The sequence below is a fragment of the Hemiscyllium ocellatum genome, chromosome 26 (assembly GCF_020745735.1).
Source record: "Hemiscyllium ocellatum isolate sHemOce1 chromosome 26, sHemOce1.pat.X.cur, whole genome shotgun sequence".
Classification (NCBI taxonomy): domain Eukaryota; kingdom Metazoa; phylum Chordata; class Chondrichthyes; order Orectolobiformes; family Hemiscylliidae; genus Hemiscyllium; species Hemiscyllium ocellatum.
Window position 1 is genome coordinate 30,057,601 of NC_083426.1, and position 17,199 is coordinate 30,074,799.

The 17,199-nt window shown below is 39.7% G+C and overlaps 1 protein-coding gene across 3 annotated transcripts; it reads right to left on the reverse strand.

Annotated features, from left to right (window-relative positions):
- Window positions 1–848: 848 nt before the first annotated feature.
- smim29 (small integral membrane protein 29) lies at window positions 849–16,882 on the reverse strand. Of its 3 annotated transcripts, none has more exons than XM_060845152.1 (5): window positions 16,784–16,882; window positions 10,824–11,147; window positions 7,056–7,081; window positions 4,267–4,372; window positions 849–1,556 (listed from the first exon to the last, which is right to left on the reverse strand). In XM_060845152.1, the coding sequence occupies exons 2-5, from the start codon at window positions 10,932–10,934 to the stop codon at window positions 1,488–1,490; spliced, it is 312 nt and encodes a 103-aa protein (XP_060701135.1). In that variant the 5' UTR covers window positions 10,935–11,147; window positions 16,784–16,882; the 3' UTR covers window positions 849–1,487. The 3 variants fall into 3 exon arrangements, with proteins under 3 accessions (XP_060701135.1, XP_060701134.1, XP_060701136.1); XM_060845151.1 differs by having other exon boundaries at window positions 16,767–16,874; XM_060845153.1 differs by lacking the exon at window positions 10,824–11,147 and having other exon boundaries at window positions 16,767–16,882.
- Window positions 16,883–17,199: the final 317 nt, after the last annotated feature.

Here is a 17,199-nt window from a genome sequence, read left to right on the forward strand (position 1 = left end):
TATATTAAAAAAAAAATCACACAACACCAGGTTATAGTCCAACAGGTTTATCCAGAAGTACAAGCTTTCAGAGTGCTTCTCCTACACCTGGTGAAGGAGCAGTGCTCCAAAAAGGTGGTATTTCTGTTGGACTATAACCTGGTAGTGTTGTGTGATTTTTAACTTTGTCCACCCCAGTCTAACACCAGCACCTTCCACATCATTGAATCGCTATGATAAATGTTTTTTTAAAATTAAATAAAACAGTTGAGGAGCTGTTTCTGTTCAGCTTTCCCATTTAATCAGTCTAGATCAATTGCGACTGTTTCTCTGAATCTGTCAAATTGCAAGTTCAAAAAGGTACCACTTGTACAATGAAAGTTAAGTTCTTGATGCAACAATAAACCATAGCTGGGAAATCCAGAGGGGATTAGCAAACAGTGCTCTTCATCACTGCTGCTATAACTATGGTAAAGGGTTAAGATTTACTCACTATAATTTTAAAAAGACTTGGTTATCATGTGAAGTATCAAATACACACGTTAACTATTTTGTCTGTTCCACTATTTTCAAAATGAACCACACTTTGGATGATAAATGACCTCAACAAAGCGCAAAAAATCCATATTGACAATTCGGATTGTAGCCTGGAGAAATGCAAAGACATTAGTATAAATCCGAGGCGTTTGCTCACACACGATGCAAGAAGCTTCTGTCCAAAGGCTGCACTTCAGAATGTTTTTCTGTACTGTATGTTCCAGAAAGGATTTGAAATGTCCTATAAACCTGTATCTATATTTTCTCTAAACAAGCAGCAGCCAACAATTTTGAGCTGAGGACTCAAACAAACATTTTATTCAAGGTCTCAGTTGATCAGGAACTGTTCAAGGAAGAACATGGTTTATTATGTAAATACACATCAGTATATGCCTCAACAAAATGCCAACTTATTTTCCAGCACTGCACTGACCTTTCAAAACTTATGCATATGAACAAATTTTATATCATCTTCTGTATACAGAGTCTGACTAAACATCCCCACACAAAATTATACCCAATAAACCAAAGAACCCACAAATCCTGCTGCCACCATTATAGGTACTCCACTGGCTAAAACACTCTCATTTATATTATAATTAATTTAACACAAATTAAAATTAGAAACAAAAATCTTGAATAAAAAATAAATCTCTTAATCATTTGTGCAATGTGTATTTAATGCACTGACTTGCCTGAGATCAATACTACCTCCTGTAAGTAAGTGTAACATGTCTGTAACCCTGCTGTACTGCTGTAAGGCAAATAAAATAGATTGCTGTTTCCATATTTGCATCAAACATGCCATTCAATTACAAACTTTACTTGTATGTAAGAAGTTATCTTGTGATTGGCAAGTTTCACTTCTGCACACCAGTTTTATAAACAGTATTTTGTAGGCATTCAACTGTGAAAACATATGGACCGACAACTGCCTTTGAATGAGTTGCATCAAAGCTGTAACTGAAGAATCAAGCTTTAATACCCTTTGTCAAAAATGTTCTTCTGTACTGTTGTGAGGTCCCCCAGCCTTGCATAACCTGTCAAAACAAAAAGCATATAAATACTCATCAGATTTTTCTCACTATACTGCAACTTAAGAATTAGAAATCTAGTTGAGAAGAGGAAATTTCTATGAACCGAGTACTTCAACATTTCTTTATGGGAAGATGAGACTTTTGATAGTTTCATTTTGATCCCAATTCAGTATGGCACTCAATCGTCCACTATAGTTGTTGCAGTCCCAGAGGACTGCTGTCTCATTACAGAAACATAACTGGTGGTGGTTTAACCAGATGGTCAGGAAAGATGTTGTGAAACTTGAAAGGGTTCAGAAAAGATTTACAAGGATGTTGCCATGGTTGGAGGATCTGAGGGGTGACCTTATAGAGGTTTACAAAATTATGATGGGCATGGATGGGATCAATAGACAAAGTCTTTTCCCTGGGGTGGGGGAGTCCAGAACTAGAGGGCATAGGTTTAGGGTGAGAGGGGAAAGATATAAAAGAGACCTAAGGGGCAACTTTTTCACACAGAGAGTAGTACATGTATGGAACGAGCTGCCAGAGGATGTGGTGGAGGCTGGTACAATTGCGACATTTAAGAGGCATTTGGATGAGTATATGAATAGGAAGGGTTTGGAGGGATATGGGCCAGGTGGGACTAGATTGGGTTGGGATATGTGGTTGGCATGGACGGGTTGGACCAAAGGGTCTGTTTCTGTGCTGTACATCTCTGACTCAAATCATGTTAAAGAAAGATAATGACAAGGAGGACCTTCATGGTAATCTCAGCCAATGGAGGAATTGAACCTGTGCTATTGGTGTTATTCTGCATTGCAAACTGGCTGTCCCATCCATCTACTTATTTCATACAGTTTTACAATTAAAAAGGGCCATCACAAATCAAACACCCAAAAAAGCCACTCCCGATTGTCGCGTGACCAGTTTTAATTTACTGATCCAAAATCAGGAGAAGTAATACAAAGCAGGGGCAGAAAGAGAGAAACCAAAAAGGCAGAGAATAAGAAAGATAAAGAATGGATGTTCCTATGAGCACCTGCTAAACTCTCAGCCTCCACCATACAGAAGGACAAGGGCAGCAGAGCATGTGAAATACCATGACCTGCAGGATCGAATCCAAGATAGACACCATCCAGACTGCAAAGTTTAACACCATTGCTTCATTGTCGCTGGGTCAAAATCCCTGATTTCCCTTCCTTACAGGATAGTGCATGATCCTGCATCCCAAAGACTACAACAGTCTTAGCTTCTTCAGGAAGCAGCAACCTCCCACGTATGCATAAAGACAAAAGGTTCTTGGTTTTTTTTTTAAAAAAACTGGTTCTGAAGGGTCACTGAACCTGAAAAGTTAACTCTGATTTCTCTCCACAGGTGTTGCCAGACTTGCTGAGCTTTTCCAGTAATTTCGGTTTTAGTATCTTTAACTAGTTTGTTGACACTATGCTCAATTGCAAATGCAAGGCTTTAAAAGATAGTCCAAAACATTAACTGGTTACTTTAATTCATAATAAAATGCAGTAATATAGAGTGACATCCTATTAGTGAAATGCATGTGTGATCTGGGTTGCAATGGCGACAGAGATTCAGGTCAAACCTATTGTCAGAAAAGCAACATTGTTCAAGAGACAAAGAGGTAGACAGCTGGCTTTACCACTATCAAACCATTTATTCAGAGACTCTGGACAGATGGAGAGAGAGAGAGAAAGAAAGAAAGAGAGAGAGAGAAAAACAGGGAAAAAGCAGCTATTGTGAACAGCCAGGAAAAGACTTCTTTGTCAGTTAACAGGCAGAATGTTGGTGGGAACTTGTTCTGTTTGAAGAGATGGGACCAATAGATATCTAAGAACACTGGAATATTTGTCCTGTCATGGCCATGAGAAAGAACTGCAGGATGGAAGGGTTTGCTGCTAGACGTTAGTTCAGAGATTCTCAGAACTGAGAAATGCATGCTTGACAAGTATGACTTAGAAGTAAAGAGAGACAAGCCTGCTGGTAGCAACTTGGAACTAGCTCCTGTAAGGACTGTAATTCTTACAGGAGTATAGGATTTTTGGTCATGTTAGTAAGTTAAAGAAAGGGGCCAATCTTCTTGGTTGTTTAATGTATTCGTAAATCTTTTTTAAAATCTATCGTTTCCTTGAACAATCATGACAAGTGATTCATGTGGTGTTTATCTTTTTTTAAAAAGTTGGGAAAAGCCTTGGTTGATCTCAATGTGTCACTCAGGAAATCCAGTCAATGTCAGACATTAATTCACTTCCTTTAATTTGATGACAACATCTACTGGACCAGCAGCCTGCTATCAAACATACTTCTTTGGAGTATTAGAAATTTCATAAAAATAAGTTAATTATTTTCTCCTAGCAATAGAGATCATCAACAACTGCACAATTTAAGAAATATATGCACACTTGCAGTTACCAGTCTCAATTCTCACACACCAAATAATTATATTTGGGTAAATATTAAACAGTGAAGATCTTATTTTCAGAAGTTTATTTGCCAGTTTTCATGAAAATTTCTCACACTTTATACAAATCCCAATTTATTAGTAAAACAAACAATTTAAGTCCCTTTAAAAACAACAATCCAAAGCTATTTTTGCAATATAGTTAGAAGACTGACCCCACAACAACAAACATACCCTATCCAAACAGTTTCCATGTAATTATAGTAGTTCTTGAATTTATGGTCTTCGTGAGAGTAGAGGAAACCAATCTGTGCTCACCTTAGGTTCATCACTATCCAAGAGAAGCTCTTCCTCAGCTTCATTCATTTCCTCTGTGGGATCATAGGTATAAACAGGAAGTAGCTGATGTCTAAGCTTGTCTAACCTTGAGAAAAAGCAAGAAATTTAAAAATCCTCATTTTAACAGTTCTTCTTCTGTTGCTGTTGGTTAAATATTCTGAAGAACAAAGTCAGATATATTTTTAACGATCTCAATCAAATATGAGGAAAGTAAGTTCTACTGACTGATTAATGGTTTAATATTTCTTCATTTATTTGTTCACAGTATGTCTGAATCATTAGCCAGGGCAGTATTTCTTGCCAACCCTCATTGCCCTTGAGGTGGTGATAATAAGCAACCTTCTTGAATCGCAGGAATCTATGAGAAGTAGAAACACCCACAGTGCCATTTGGAAGGGAATTACACAATCCTGTCCCAATAACAGTGAATGAATCACAACATAGTTCCAGGTCAGGATGTTGTGTGGCTTTGAGGGGAACTTGCAACTGCTATTCCAATATCTTTCCTGGAAGTAGAAGTTGAAATGTGCTATCAAGGGAGCCGTGGTAAGGTGCTGCAGTGCATCACTGCTGTCACTGGCAGATTGTGGGGAGAGTTTAAGCTAGTGGATTCAATGTCAATGTCAATTAAGGGCAGGTTGCTTTGTCCTGGAAAAACTTGAATATAGTGTAATTTTGAAAATCCCATCTTTTTTGAAAAGATGCAGACGCTCATAGTAGCTTAGCTGCTACATACACTGTCCAATAAGCCATAACAGAGAAAAACACCAAGATCTTCAGTTGAGGTAGTTGGTTGTTAACAATTGGGCTACTCACCTTGCACACGAAGAGAGGGAAAAATGTCCAGCTAAAAGTTTCCATTTCTAAGCTCTCACCAATGCCTACTGCTGGAAAAACACTTGTGCAGTGACAATTAGCTGTATTTCTCTGGGACAGCGTCATGTTTTTTCCACTGTAAAACCATGTGAACTATTTAATTAGATTAAACATCCTATATAATTGCAAGATATTTTTGCATCTTACACATGAACAATACCACATCCTGACACTCAATAACCTAGTGGTATTTTCACTGTACTGTTAATCCGGAGATGGAGGCAATGTTCTGGGGAGCTGGGTTCAAATCCTGTCACGGGAGATGGTGGAATTTGAATTCAATAAATATCTGGCAATAAGAATTTAAATGATGACCATTGTCAATTGTGGGAATAAATCATCTAGTTCACTGACGTTTTTAAGGAAGGACACTGCCACCCTGGTCTGGCCTAGATGTGTCTTCAGGTCCAAAGCAATGGAGTTGACTCTTAACTGCCCAATTAGAGATGGGCAATAAATTCTGACCTAGGCAGCAACACCCTCATCCCATGAATACATTTTTTTTAAAAAGAGAATTGCCACTGCTCTCATATGGAGGTCACCTGGATGCATTATTGGAGGCATACTGCACTTCAACACCAAAATGCCCTCGGGCTAGGCAGAGGGAAGACAGTTGGAGAAAGGGAAAGTGTTTTCATGACGTGACAGAAACTACATTGAGCTTACACATGTTTAGCTCACTAAACAAAAATGTAATCAATGCCCTCTTACTTCTTTCCATCCCATATAAGTGCAGTGGTATGATTAATGCAATAACAAGGCACTAAAATTTGCAAATTCTTCCTCTCCCTTCATTACTTAGTTTCAAAAATCTTCTGGTAGAAAACTAAAAATTAATTCCACATGACCTAAATATTAACAGCTGGTTTATTTAATTTTTTTCAGTCAACAATAAATATTTGTGTTACTTCCTCCCTGGGGACAGCAAAGTACAAATAGATATGACTTTAGATTAATCACAAGGTCTTAAAATTTAATTAGTTTAAGTCACTGGATCAGCAATATCTCTGCTTCAATACTCTCAAAAGAGTTAAACTATTCATGCCAGTTAGGAAGTCTGGCCTTAGGGGATATAGCCTAAAAACTAGAGCCAGATCATTCTGGAGTGAAGTTAAGAAACGCCTCTGTATTAGATGACTGGTAGAGGACTGAAAATGTTTGCAGTTGTAACAAAATCAACAGTTAATTTTAAGTCTTAGATTGATAAATTTTGATAATCAATGGTATTGAGAGACATGGGGCAAACATGGATATACACAGTTCAGTCAATAATCAGTATTGGTTTAGCTTTACTGGCAAAAGCCTTGACAGGTTAAATAGTCTACTCATATTCCTATCCGAGTACCCTATTCACAGCCATTTGCAATTTTGTACATCCTTTCCTATGCTTCATTTTTAGATCCTCACAATATTTTCCATCTCTTTTGGCATGTTGACCCTATGAAGTATAATTCAACAGATGTAAGCCCTCCTGTATTAGAATAACAATTCGGATTAAAATGAAGAATGAACCTTGAAGTTTATATTAATGCCATCTGATTCTCAACATAATTCTCTTTTCTATATGTGCAGCACAACTACACTTAGCAGTATGTTCACTGGCTAACAACTGGAAATTAGTAGCAAAGAGATAGCAAATCTGTATTCAGCGAAAAAAAACCAGATGTAATTGTGTTGTTCACCATTGCATTGAAATCAAATTTCAAGTGCTCACATTTCCTGGCAACATTCTATTATAAAGTATCAAAAACTGCTGCATTCTTGGTTATGTCAAGATAAAAGAAAATCTCATGCATAGTTGTGAAAGGAATATAAATCAATGAGCCAAACTATATTTAGGTACAGGATAGAAAAGCCGCACTGCTTAGTTACTCAAGATTAGCATTGGTTACCTGCGTCTCTTCTGAATATACATCACCTGATAAAACAAAAACCAAAAGCAATTCAGTAAAGTTTAATATCATTTTAAAATTTGTCTAATATAATAGTGCACAAAAGGTAGTGAGTAAACAATCTCAGGTACAAGGTAGTCTGCTATATGCACAGCTTCAGAATAAATGCTGCCATCCTACTTTGACTAATCATATTTCTTTACACTGAGCTAAAAGGATGAGACAGAGGTGAAATGCCAGGAAGCTCATGCAGAGTGTAAACATCAGGACCAGAGCAGTTGGGTCAAATAGCCAGATTCATTACTGTATATTATATGTTGTTATCTGTTGCAATAAACTAAAACTACATTTCCTGGTACATCAAGAATCATATCCAAATGCATCGTCAGACAGATCTGCAATAGTTTTAATGCAATGGTCCATTATTGTCTTTAGTTAACAGATAAATAATAACAGTCTAGATTAGAGTGGTGCTGGAAGAGCACAGCAGTTCAGGCAGCATCTGAGGAGCAGTAAAATCAACATTTCGGGCAAAAGCCCTTCATCAGGAATACGCTTTTGCCCGAAACGTCGATTTTACTGCTCCTCGGATGCTGCCTGAACTGCTGTGCTCTTCCAGCACCACTCTAATCTAGACTGTGGTTTCCAGCATCTGCAGTCATTGTTTTTACCTTGATAAATAATAACAGATAAGCATGTATATTGGGTAAGAATTAGTCATCTTTTGGGGTACTGCACAACAGAGACTTAATTCACTATTGACTCCTACTCAGCATTATGACATGAGGAGATTTATTTAAGATAGATAAGATGCTATAGAAGACTGACAAAGTAGACAGTGAAGAGGACGTTTCCTCATGTGGGGCAATCTAGAATGAGAGTTTTAGGATAAGGAGTAGCAATTTTAAAACAGTAATGAGGAGAAATTACTTCTCTCAAAGGGTCATGAATCAATGGAATTCACTGTCCCAGAGTGTGGTGGAATCTGGGACAGAGTAAATTTAAGCAGGGTTAAGGAAAGCAGGCAAGAAAGTGGTGTTGAGGCTGAGATGAAATCAGCTATGGTTATAGGAAATGGTGGAGCAGACTCAAGGGGCTGAATGGTCTACTCCTGCTCCTAGTTCTTATCTTATGATCTGGGTGCACATCTCAAAGTGATTAATTTGATGAATCAGTCTACACTGATTCAACTCTTGACAGAATATTAAGGAACTCTCCTGTAGCATAGCTTACTGCTACTTGGATGCTGCATGAACTGTTGTGCTTTTCCAGCACCACTAACTAAACTCTGGTTTCCAGCATCTGCAGTCATTGTTTTTATCCTCAATCATTTCAAACAATGGTTAGCAATTTGACAAAAAACAGGAATGCCATCCATTCCAAGAGTAAATGGCTATACAGGAAACAGTGAACAATGAAAATGATAAATGAAAATACATTGAAGTTTACTTTAGCACCAATTAAATTAAATGTTGACAACTCTATAAAGCAATACTTGGCAACTTCCTCCTAATTACCTAGGACAAGAACATAAACCACATCAAAACATGAAATAGGTCATGAATGGAACAGATTAAGATTATGTAGCATGCCACGGTCAATGAAAACTTTTGAGATGTGAAAACAAACATGATACAGCTTTAAGTAAATTCTGAAAGAATGGATAGTATCAGGCTCAGACACAATCAGAAAAGAAAGTGACACAAATTCAGTAAGAATTGTGCCCTGGAAGCAGTTTAGAGTTTTTCCTTCTCATCTTAGTGAGATTCTGAACTGAAGTAGAAGATTCAATGAATTATCATCCTATATTAGTTCTCCTAAACCCCAAGAAGTTACAGTAACAGTCTTATATTTTGGTCAAGGTTGCAGGTAACAATTCTATTAATAATCCATTTAAAATGAAACAATTACCATTTCGTTTTTAAATCAGGAAACCTAGTTGTCTGAGGAGTTCAAAATGAGAGGTCAACCGAACCATTAGTTTCTTTAACGCTACTATTGAAGTTGAAGTCATTTCTATGAACTATATTGGTACATTGATAGCCCTATTCTTGATAGATACAAAAAAAAATCACTTTCTGATTTTTTTGCTTATACGTGTTTGTGACTACATTCTCAGTTTCAAATAAAGTTTATATGCACAGCACAATGTTAAAATTATATTGGAATAACTTCAATAATCTGCTGAGGTTTGTGAAAGTACCTGTTATGGCCAAGATATAAAAGCAAAGGAAGTTCTAGAAGTCATTCAAAATTTAAGTGCTTTTCAGCAAGAGTTCTGGATATAATTCGCCAATACTGACTGAAGTCCTCATCATTCAATATAACAAACTTGATTGAGTTTTTTGAGGAAGTAACAAAGAATTGATGAGGGCAGAGCAGTAGATGTGATCTATATTGACTTCAGTAAGGCGTTCAACAAGGTTCCCCAGGGGAGACTGGTTAGCAAGGTTAGATCTCATGGAATACAAGGAGAACTAGCTATTTGGATACAGAACTGGCTCAAAGGTAGAAGACAGAGGGTGGTGGTGGTGGAGGGTTGTTTTTCAGACTGAAGGCCTGTGACCAGTGGAGTACCACAAGGTCAGTGCTGGGTCCTCTACTTTTTGTCATTTACATAAATGATTTGGATGTGAGCATAAGAGGTACAGTTAGTAAGTTTGCAGATGACACCAAAATTGGAGGTGTAGTGGACAGCTAAGAGGGTTACCTCAGATTACAACAGGATCTTGACCAGATGGGCCAATGGGCTGAGAAGTGGTAGATGGAGTTTAATTCAGATAAATGTAAGGTGCTGCATTTTGGGAAAGCAAATCTTAGCAGAACTTATACACTTAATGGCAAGGTCCTAGGGAGTGTTGCTGAACAAAGAGACCTTGGAGTGCAGGTTCATAGCTCCTTGAAAGTGAAGTCGCAGGTAGATAGGATAGTGAAGATGGCGTTTGGTATGCTTTCCTTTATTGGTCAGAGTATTGAGTACAGGAGTTAGGAGGTCATGTTGCGGCTGTACAGGACATTGGTTAAGCCACTGTTGGAATATTGTGTGCAATTCTGGTCTCCTTCCTATCAGAAAGATGTTGTGAAACGTGAAAGGGTTCAGAAAAGATTTACATGGACGTGGCCAGAGTTGGAGGATTTGAGCTATATGGAGAGGCTGAACAGGCTGGGGCTGTTTTCCCTGGTGTGTCGGAGGCTGAGGGTAGACCTTATACAGGTTTTCAAAATTATGAGGGGCATGGACAGGGTAAATAGGCAAAGTCTTTTCCCTGGGGTCAGGGAGTCCAGAACTAATGGGCATAGGTTTAGGGTGAGAGGGGAAAGATATAAAAGAGACCTGCGGGGCAACCTTTTCACATAGAGAGTGGTACGTGTGTGGAATGAGCTGCCCGAGGAAGTGGCAGAGGCTGCTACAATTGCAACATTTAAGAGGCATTTGGATGGATGTATGAATTGGAAGGGTTTGGAGGAATGTGGGCCGAGTGCTGGCAGGTGGGACTAGATTGGGTTGGGATATCTGGTCAGCATGGACGGGTTGGACCAAAGGGTCTGTTTCCATTGCTGTAAATCTCTATGACTCTATAACACAGTGTGAACTTTCATCGTACTTCAAGATAATAAAAGTTATCTTGAGAACAGGACATAATGGATCTGTTATTCTTATGTCTTGTCTCCCACAATTGTTTCGTGTAACCCATGATATTCTACTCAGGAACTTCACAAAGGAAAGTAATAGTGCGATTAATAGTGCAAATAAGAAATGTGCTTTACCATAGCAACAGTGAATCCAACTAATGTCAGAAGAAAGAAAGGCACTAGAACAAATCCCGCAACTGCATTACTTTTGTCAACAGGAGGCACAATTGTTGAAGAGTTACTCATTGCCAAATGTGTCTTGCGATAGGATCATATGCATCTGCAGTAGAAACATGTGACTTCATTCACAAGATGTTTGAAAACAGAAAACTCAGTCTGGAATGGTGGACTGGTGGCTTCACTTCGACGATGCATCAAAACCCGCAGCTAAGTCAATAATTCGCACAAATCTTCATTTCTGTGTTTTTAGGCACATTTGGAAGTGTCACACCAATGTATCTAAAAAAAGACAAAAGTAGGGGGAAAAAAAAACAAAGGTAGACATTCCTATCAGCATTCATCAGCGAGTGACCAAAAATTTGAAACACAGTAGCTTAGAGCCTATGTAATAAGATTAACCCTCTTACAGCAAAGGCAGTTTGAAGGGAAACATTACTAAACTTATAATTACCAGCAACTCCCCAAAACACAAGTGAACATTTAGATCTGGTATGCACCACAAATTATGTTCTGGATTAGTGGTGCTGGAAGAGGACAGCAGTTCAGGCAGCATCCAAGGTGCAGCGAAATTGACGTTTTGGGCAAAAGCCCTTATGGAAAAAACAAAGGAACAAGAATCGATGATACATAAAATCTATTTTGTTACTCTAACTCCAACAAGCTGGTTAACAATGTTGACAACACCGTATGTTTGTATAAGTATCTCTGATAATGTATAAGCTTTCTTCTGCACACAGATTTTTATAGACCATGCACACGGAATTAGGAGAGATTTAGGAAAGGTTAAGAAAGACAGTCTAGTAGTTTGGGATTGAGTGGTAAGGTGATAGAGGGAACTGGAAAACTGCAAAAATGAAGTGAACTTGGGAGAAAGGGAGCAAAAGATTCATAAAGGCATGGGATTCAGGGTGAACGTATGTGTCACAGGTGTACAAAAACACCCCAGTCAAAAACCACCACCTTACTATTCCAATCCCATTTCCAGCATTTGGCCAATAGCCTTCTATGCCTTGGCATCATAAGTGAACATCTAAACAATTCTTAAGTGTTATCAGGGTTTCTGCCTTTAACCCTGACAATTAGTTCCAGACTCCCACTAACCTTTGCCAACACAATTAAAACAAAAGCAGAAGAAAAATAAGCAGCTCCCCATATACCCCCCCCCGAGTCCTGAGGAAGGGTTATACCTGGAACATTGACTTCTACAACTCCCGATGCTGCCTGTTTTGCTGTGTTCTTCAAGCCTCCCATTTGCCTACCTTTAATTCCAGCATCTGCAGTTTTATTGTGTCTAACCCAGGTGCAACACAATGGCAAGTTGTAATTGGCATGACTTCAATTGTTCCGCAGTTATCGTTGGCCACATCATCAATATCTTTCAAGAATTTACTGGAATAAGCTACACAACTTCCTGAATTCTTGACAAACAACATTGCTCAAATTTTATCGTAAGTGGGAAAATTTCTTAAGAATCGTCTTCCTTTAAAAAGTTGTTAAAAAGTGCAGACATGAATGAAAGGAAACAAGAGATTAGATCTATCAAAAGTGAGGGACTTGATATTGATAGCAACCAGGAACTGCACATGTGTTCTGTACATGAATTACCCAAAATGTTTTCTTTTTGCTGATAACTTTATGGAAAATGGGTAGTGGTTATAACATTTAGGCTGAAATTTAGTGATCAAGAAAGCAGTTCTGGCTATTTTTTTTTTTTACACACCCACACTTGCCCACAGGCTTTCATTAGTCTTTGCTCAGGAACTTGGGGGAACCACTTGTCAGTGGTTTGTACACATATAAAGAGGATGCCAATATCATTTTAAAGTGATGGAACACAGCAGCCAATGTATTAGGTGGATTTCATTAAATACCTTTCAGTATCCAGCACTTAATTTGAAAATATATTTAATTTTGTACAGGTGAGCCTCTAAACTCTATCTAATAGTCTGGTTCCTTTATATTTGTAATTGGTTCTGTAAATGACCCATAATATTCAAATTGTCCTCATGGAACACTCTCATCCCAAGAACCAAACAAATAATAGATATAGTCATTACATGGACTTACCCTTCAGTTTCCTCACTGTTAGCCATGACTATTTTTCAGACTGATCAAAGTACTGTAAAATCTCACTCCAAAAATAATTTTCAGTCTCAGGGAGTCATGGCATGAGACAGCCAATGGTGCCTAGCCTTGTACAAAGTTTCTACAGTAACCAGCTAGACCAAGAATCCCACCCAGTTCCCCCTCAGTCTTAGGTCAAGGGCCACTTCTGTACTGCCTGAATTTTCTCAATGTCAGGAGTGCACAAGGTTGTGTATTTGTTTTGAAAATGTTGACACTTGTAATTTAACTTTCTAGTTAAACTTCGGTTAACTTGCTAAGATAGTGTCATGTCCTTCAAGGGTGTCCTCGATCATCAAGCCTAAAGGAAAGTATATCATCCAGATATACAAACAGGGACCAGAAATCAAAGTTGTCAAAAGTTTTATCAGTCAGATGCAAAAAGATTGCAAGGACATTAGAAATACTCAAGAATACTGTTCATGCTTTGTAAAGTCCCAGTGCCCATTAGAAATGTCATCTTTTCAGTATCTTGCTCAGCAACGGGTTGCTAGTTATTACTGGTGCCAAAGTCAAGACTGAAGAAACATACTGCATCTTTCAGAACTTATAAAACTTCTTCAATCATAGGTAGAGGGTTAGCCCCCTTAAGAATTGCTGTGTCTGGCAAACCACACAGATCCTCTGTTTTTACAACATTTTTTCATGAGTACAGTGGGGGGAGTGGCATAGATTTGACAACTCATAGATGATACTTCGCTCCAAAGACTTCAGCAGGTATCCCAGACTCCCTCCCACTGATGTGTTCGGATCAATGGTAAGCGATCTTTACTGGATGGTCATCTTTACTCACAATGGCCAATGTCATCATCATCTTTACTGAACACTGTCTGTACTTACATGAAGTAGAAATAAGCTGCTACCTCTAGGTCTACCCTGATTTGCTAATGTCCACCTTAGAAATCAGGTTAGAGATGTCTTCTCTAATCAGTCCATGCTCCAGGGTAGCATTACGTTCCAGGACATCTCTGGTATTCTAGGTTGGGATTAAACATCTTTGCCATTGAAATTGGTCATCTGCATGGGTACCTTGTCCTTTTTTCCTAGTGATGAGGAACACTTCCAGGATTACACCAAAGGACAGCTCTGCTACATGTGTCACATGATGTGACATGATGTTGACCAGTTGGGAACACCTGACATGAACCATTAAGAGCAGTGAAGGTGCAGGCAAGTAAAATAACAGTTCAATTCCCTGCCACTTGAACAGTTCCAAGGTCCTGTACATACCAATACACCTCCAGTGTGTAGAACAAGGTTAAACACTCTTGAACCCCATGTGGACCTCAATCTGCAGCTCATAGCAATCACCATGCATAATTCCCAAGAACATTCACATCTCGACCACGTTTGACCTTAACCACTATAGGTATTCACAACTTTCTTAATTCCATGGCTTATCAATTAGGTCAAGAACCACCAGAAACACCAGGCTATGAAAAGGGTTAATAAAGGCTGTCCAACCCTTGTGATGCGAACTTTTGGATGAGGGAATGGATGATTATTTCATAGGATGCTCTCAGAATAACTAGTAATGGTTGATACCCCCACTCAGGCAGTGAAGGAAGCTAATAGCATGCTGGCCTTCATAACAAGAGGAATTGAGGATAGAAGCAAAGAGGTCCTTCTGCAGCTGTAGAGGGCCCTGGTGAGACTGCACCTGGAATATTGTGTGCAGTTTTGGTCTCCAAATTTGAGGAAAGACATTCTGGCTATTGAGGGAGTGCAGCGTAGGTTCACGAGGTCAATTCCTGGAATGGCAGGACTATCTTATGCTGAAAGATTGGAGTGACTGGGCTTGTATATGCTTGAGTTTAGAAGGCTGAGAGGGGATCTGATTGAGACGTATAAGATAAGATTATTAAAGGATTGGACACTCTGAAGGCAGGAAGCATGTTTCCGCTGATGGTTAAGTCCTGAACCAAAGGGCACACAGTTTAAAAATAAGGGGCAGGCCACTTAGAACAGAGTTGAGGAGAAACTTCTTCACCCAGAGAGTGGTGGGTGTATAGAATGCTCTGCCCCAGAAGGCTGTGGAGGCCAACTCTCTGGATACTTTCAAAAAAAGAGTTGGATAGAGCTCTTAAGGATAGTGGAATCAAGGGTTGTGGGGATAAGGCAAGAACAGGATACTGATTTGTGGAGGATCAGCCATGATCATAATGAATAGTGGTGCTGGCTCGAAGGGCAGAATGGCCTACTCCTGCACCTATTGTCATGTCAAGAATGTAAGAAGTTTCCACTTTGCAAGTGTCATGCTTACCAACAAAGTGAGTCCCTATCACTCAACATCAGAGTGAGCATTCTCCTGATGGAACCTAGGTGACACTGCTTTTCGATCGATGGGAGGCACAACTAGTTTAACATCTAATGAGAAGGGAAAGCCAGGGAACATGTTCTGGATGGCTCTCTGTGCCTGACATCCATGGGCAATCTCATTTAGATGCCCAGCCCTAACAGAGTTCTAACACCTCTTTGGATCAATTGCAATAGAGAAAGGTTACCTCCCTGATAACTTCCTGATCTTAGGAGTCCTAACTCTCCCCAATGATTTGGATGATGTGATTGTTTGCTTTAAAAAGGACAATTTTGGTTTGCCACTTTTAAGACTCCTCACCTATAACCAGACATTCCCATTCCTCACTGCTTTAGCTGTCTGTCCTGGAATGATTTGAAGGAGGGATCTAGGAGGACAATGTACTCAAACGACTTCACTAGCTCCAGGAATATGGTAACCAGGTCTTTTCCTTCAACTTGCTTGTACTCAGAAAATCTCTGCTGCAGTTGTGGCAAGCTAATTGCATTCCTAAATACCTTTGTCAGATATCCCTTTAAGGATGATGCCTACGAGCTCTTGGTGAGGGCCCTCGATGCCATAGCTGGTTATGCATCCACAATTCCACCTTCAGTCACTGGATTTTCAGGTGTTTCCTGTCTTTCCATGAGTCTGTCCAGCTTCCTACATCTTGGCAGGTAGGCTATCTGACCAAGAGCTTCCTTCCTCCACAGCCTTCAGAGGACACACATGCAGAACCATTCCCTCAGTTTGGCCTAAAGGTCTGCTTTCCTCTGTTGAAGCCTAAGTGTGATACTTTGGTGTCTGTCCCTTCCCTCAAGGACATTGCCATTTGTAACTCCCCCACTATCCACTCAAGCTTTTAACTTCATCTGCCTTGATCTAATGTTTGTGCTGTAATAGACAGTCTGAAGATTGTGCAGCGGGGAATCTTCAGTCCATTGACATCAAGCATTTGCAAGCAGTAACAGGAAGTGAGGCTAAAACCAGGAAATCTGAGTACATACCCTGGTTTAAACTTGTAATTGTACACCTTATTTTTAGGAATCCTTTGCCTCTCTTGTCTCTTTCGACCAAGACCTCCTGTTTAGACTGACAAAGACGCTGCTTTCCTCCAGGATGTTGTGACTATCCAGCCCCTTCGCTGACAGCTCTCCCTGACTGCCGCCTCCTGCTACAGGAGGCGCCATCTGGACCCAATGAAATTGTTGTTTCTGATTGGTTTTCTGGCTTCATTTTCTTTTCAATCAGCAAATGCGTTCAGATAAGGAGAAGGGGAGTCGGTACAGTCAGGCCCATCGGACTGCACTCAGATTATTGAATGCAACAAGTCGGCGCTATCGCAGTGCAGCTCACCTCCCAATACCCGGAAGTCAGCGAAGTTAGACCCGGACATTGCACTTCACCAAGCCCTGCAGAAAGCCAAGCAACCCATTCACCGATACCCTGGACAGCACCTCTACTACCCTCTCACCTACCCTTAATCGTCCTTTACCTCCGCTCATCTCCCCCGGCTTTTCGCATTGGGAACACGGTTCAGTTCATCTCCATGGCGTTCCGACTGACTGAGAGTCGATCCGCCCCCACTCAGACACTGCCCTCGGAGACGCGCTGTTAACCAATCACAAAAAAAAACCAAAGGCGGAGGAGGAGCTGCAGGGACAGTGCTGGACAAAGGCTGGGGACGAGGCAGCAGCAGCAGCTATTGGACTAACTCCTCAATTGATAAGGTTACCAACAATGAGGAGATCACGGAAACACAAGTAGGATTGCACTGCTCGGATTGTACTTTTTTTTAAACAGCGAAATTTACGAAATGTCTTGCAGATTAGTCAGCACCTGTTTTAAAAAAAAAGATAAATTGCGATTTATTTGAGCTCAGGTCACAAAGAGTGTCGCTTTCCTCATGAG

Excerpts from the sequence above, each read along its gene's own strand:
- smim29 (XM_060845152.1), bottom strand. The coding sequence starts at position 10,934 with ATGAGTAACTCTTCAACAATTGTGCCTCCTGTTGACAAAAGTAATGCA. Across the intron at positions 7,082-10,823 it reads TTGGATTCACTGTTGCTATG|GTGATGTATATTCAGAAGAG; the intron begins GTAAAGCACATT and ends TTGTTTTATCAG. Across the intron at positions 4,373-7,055 it reads TATATTCAGAAGAGACGCAG|GTTAGACAAGCTTAGACATC; the intron begins GTAACCAATGCT and ends CTTTTTCTCAAG.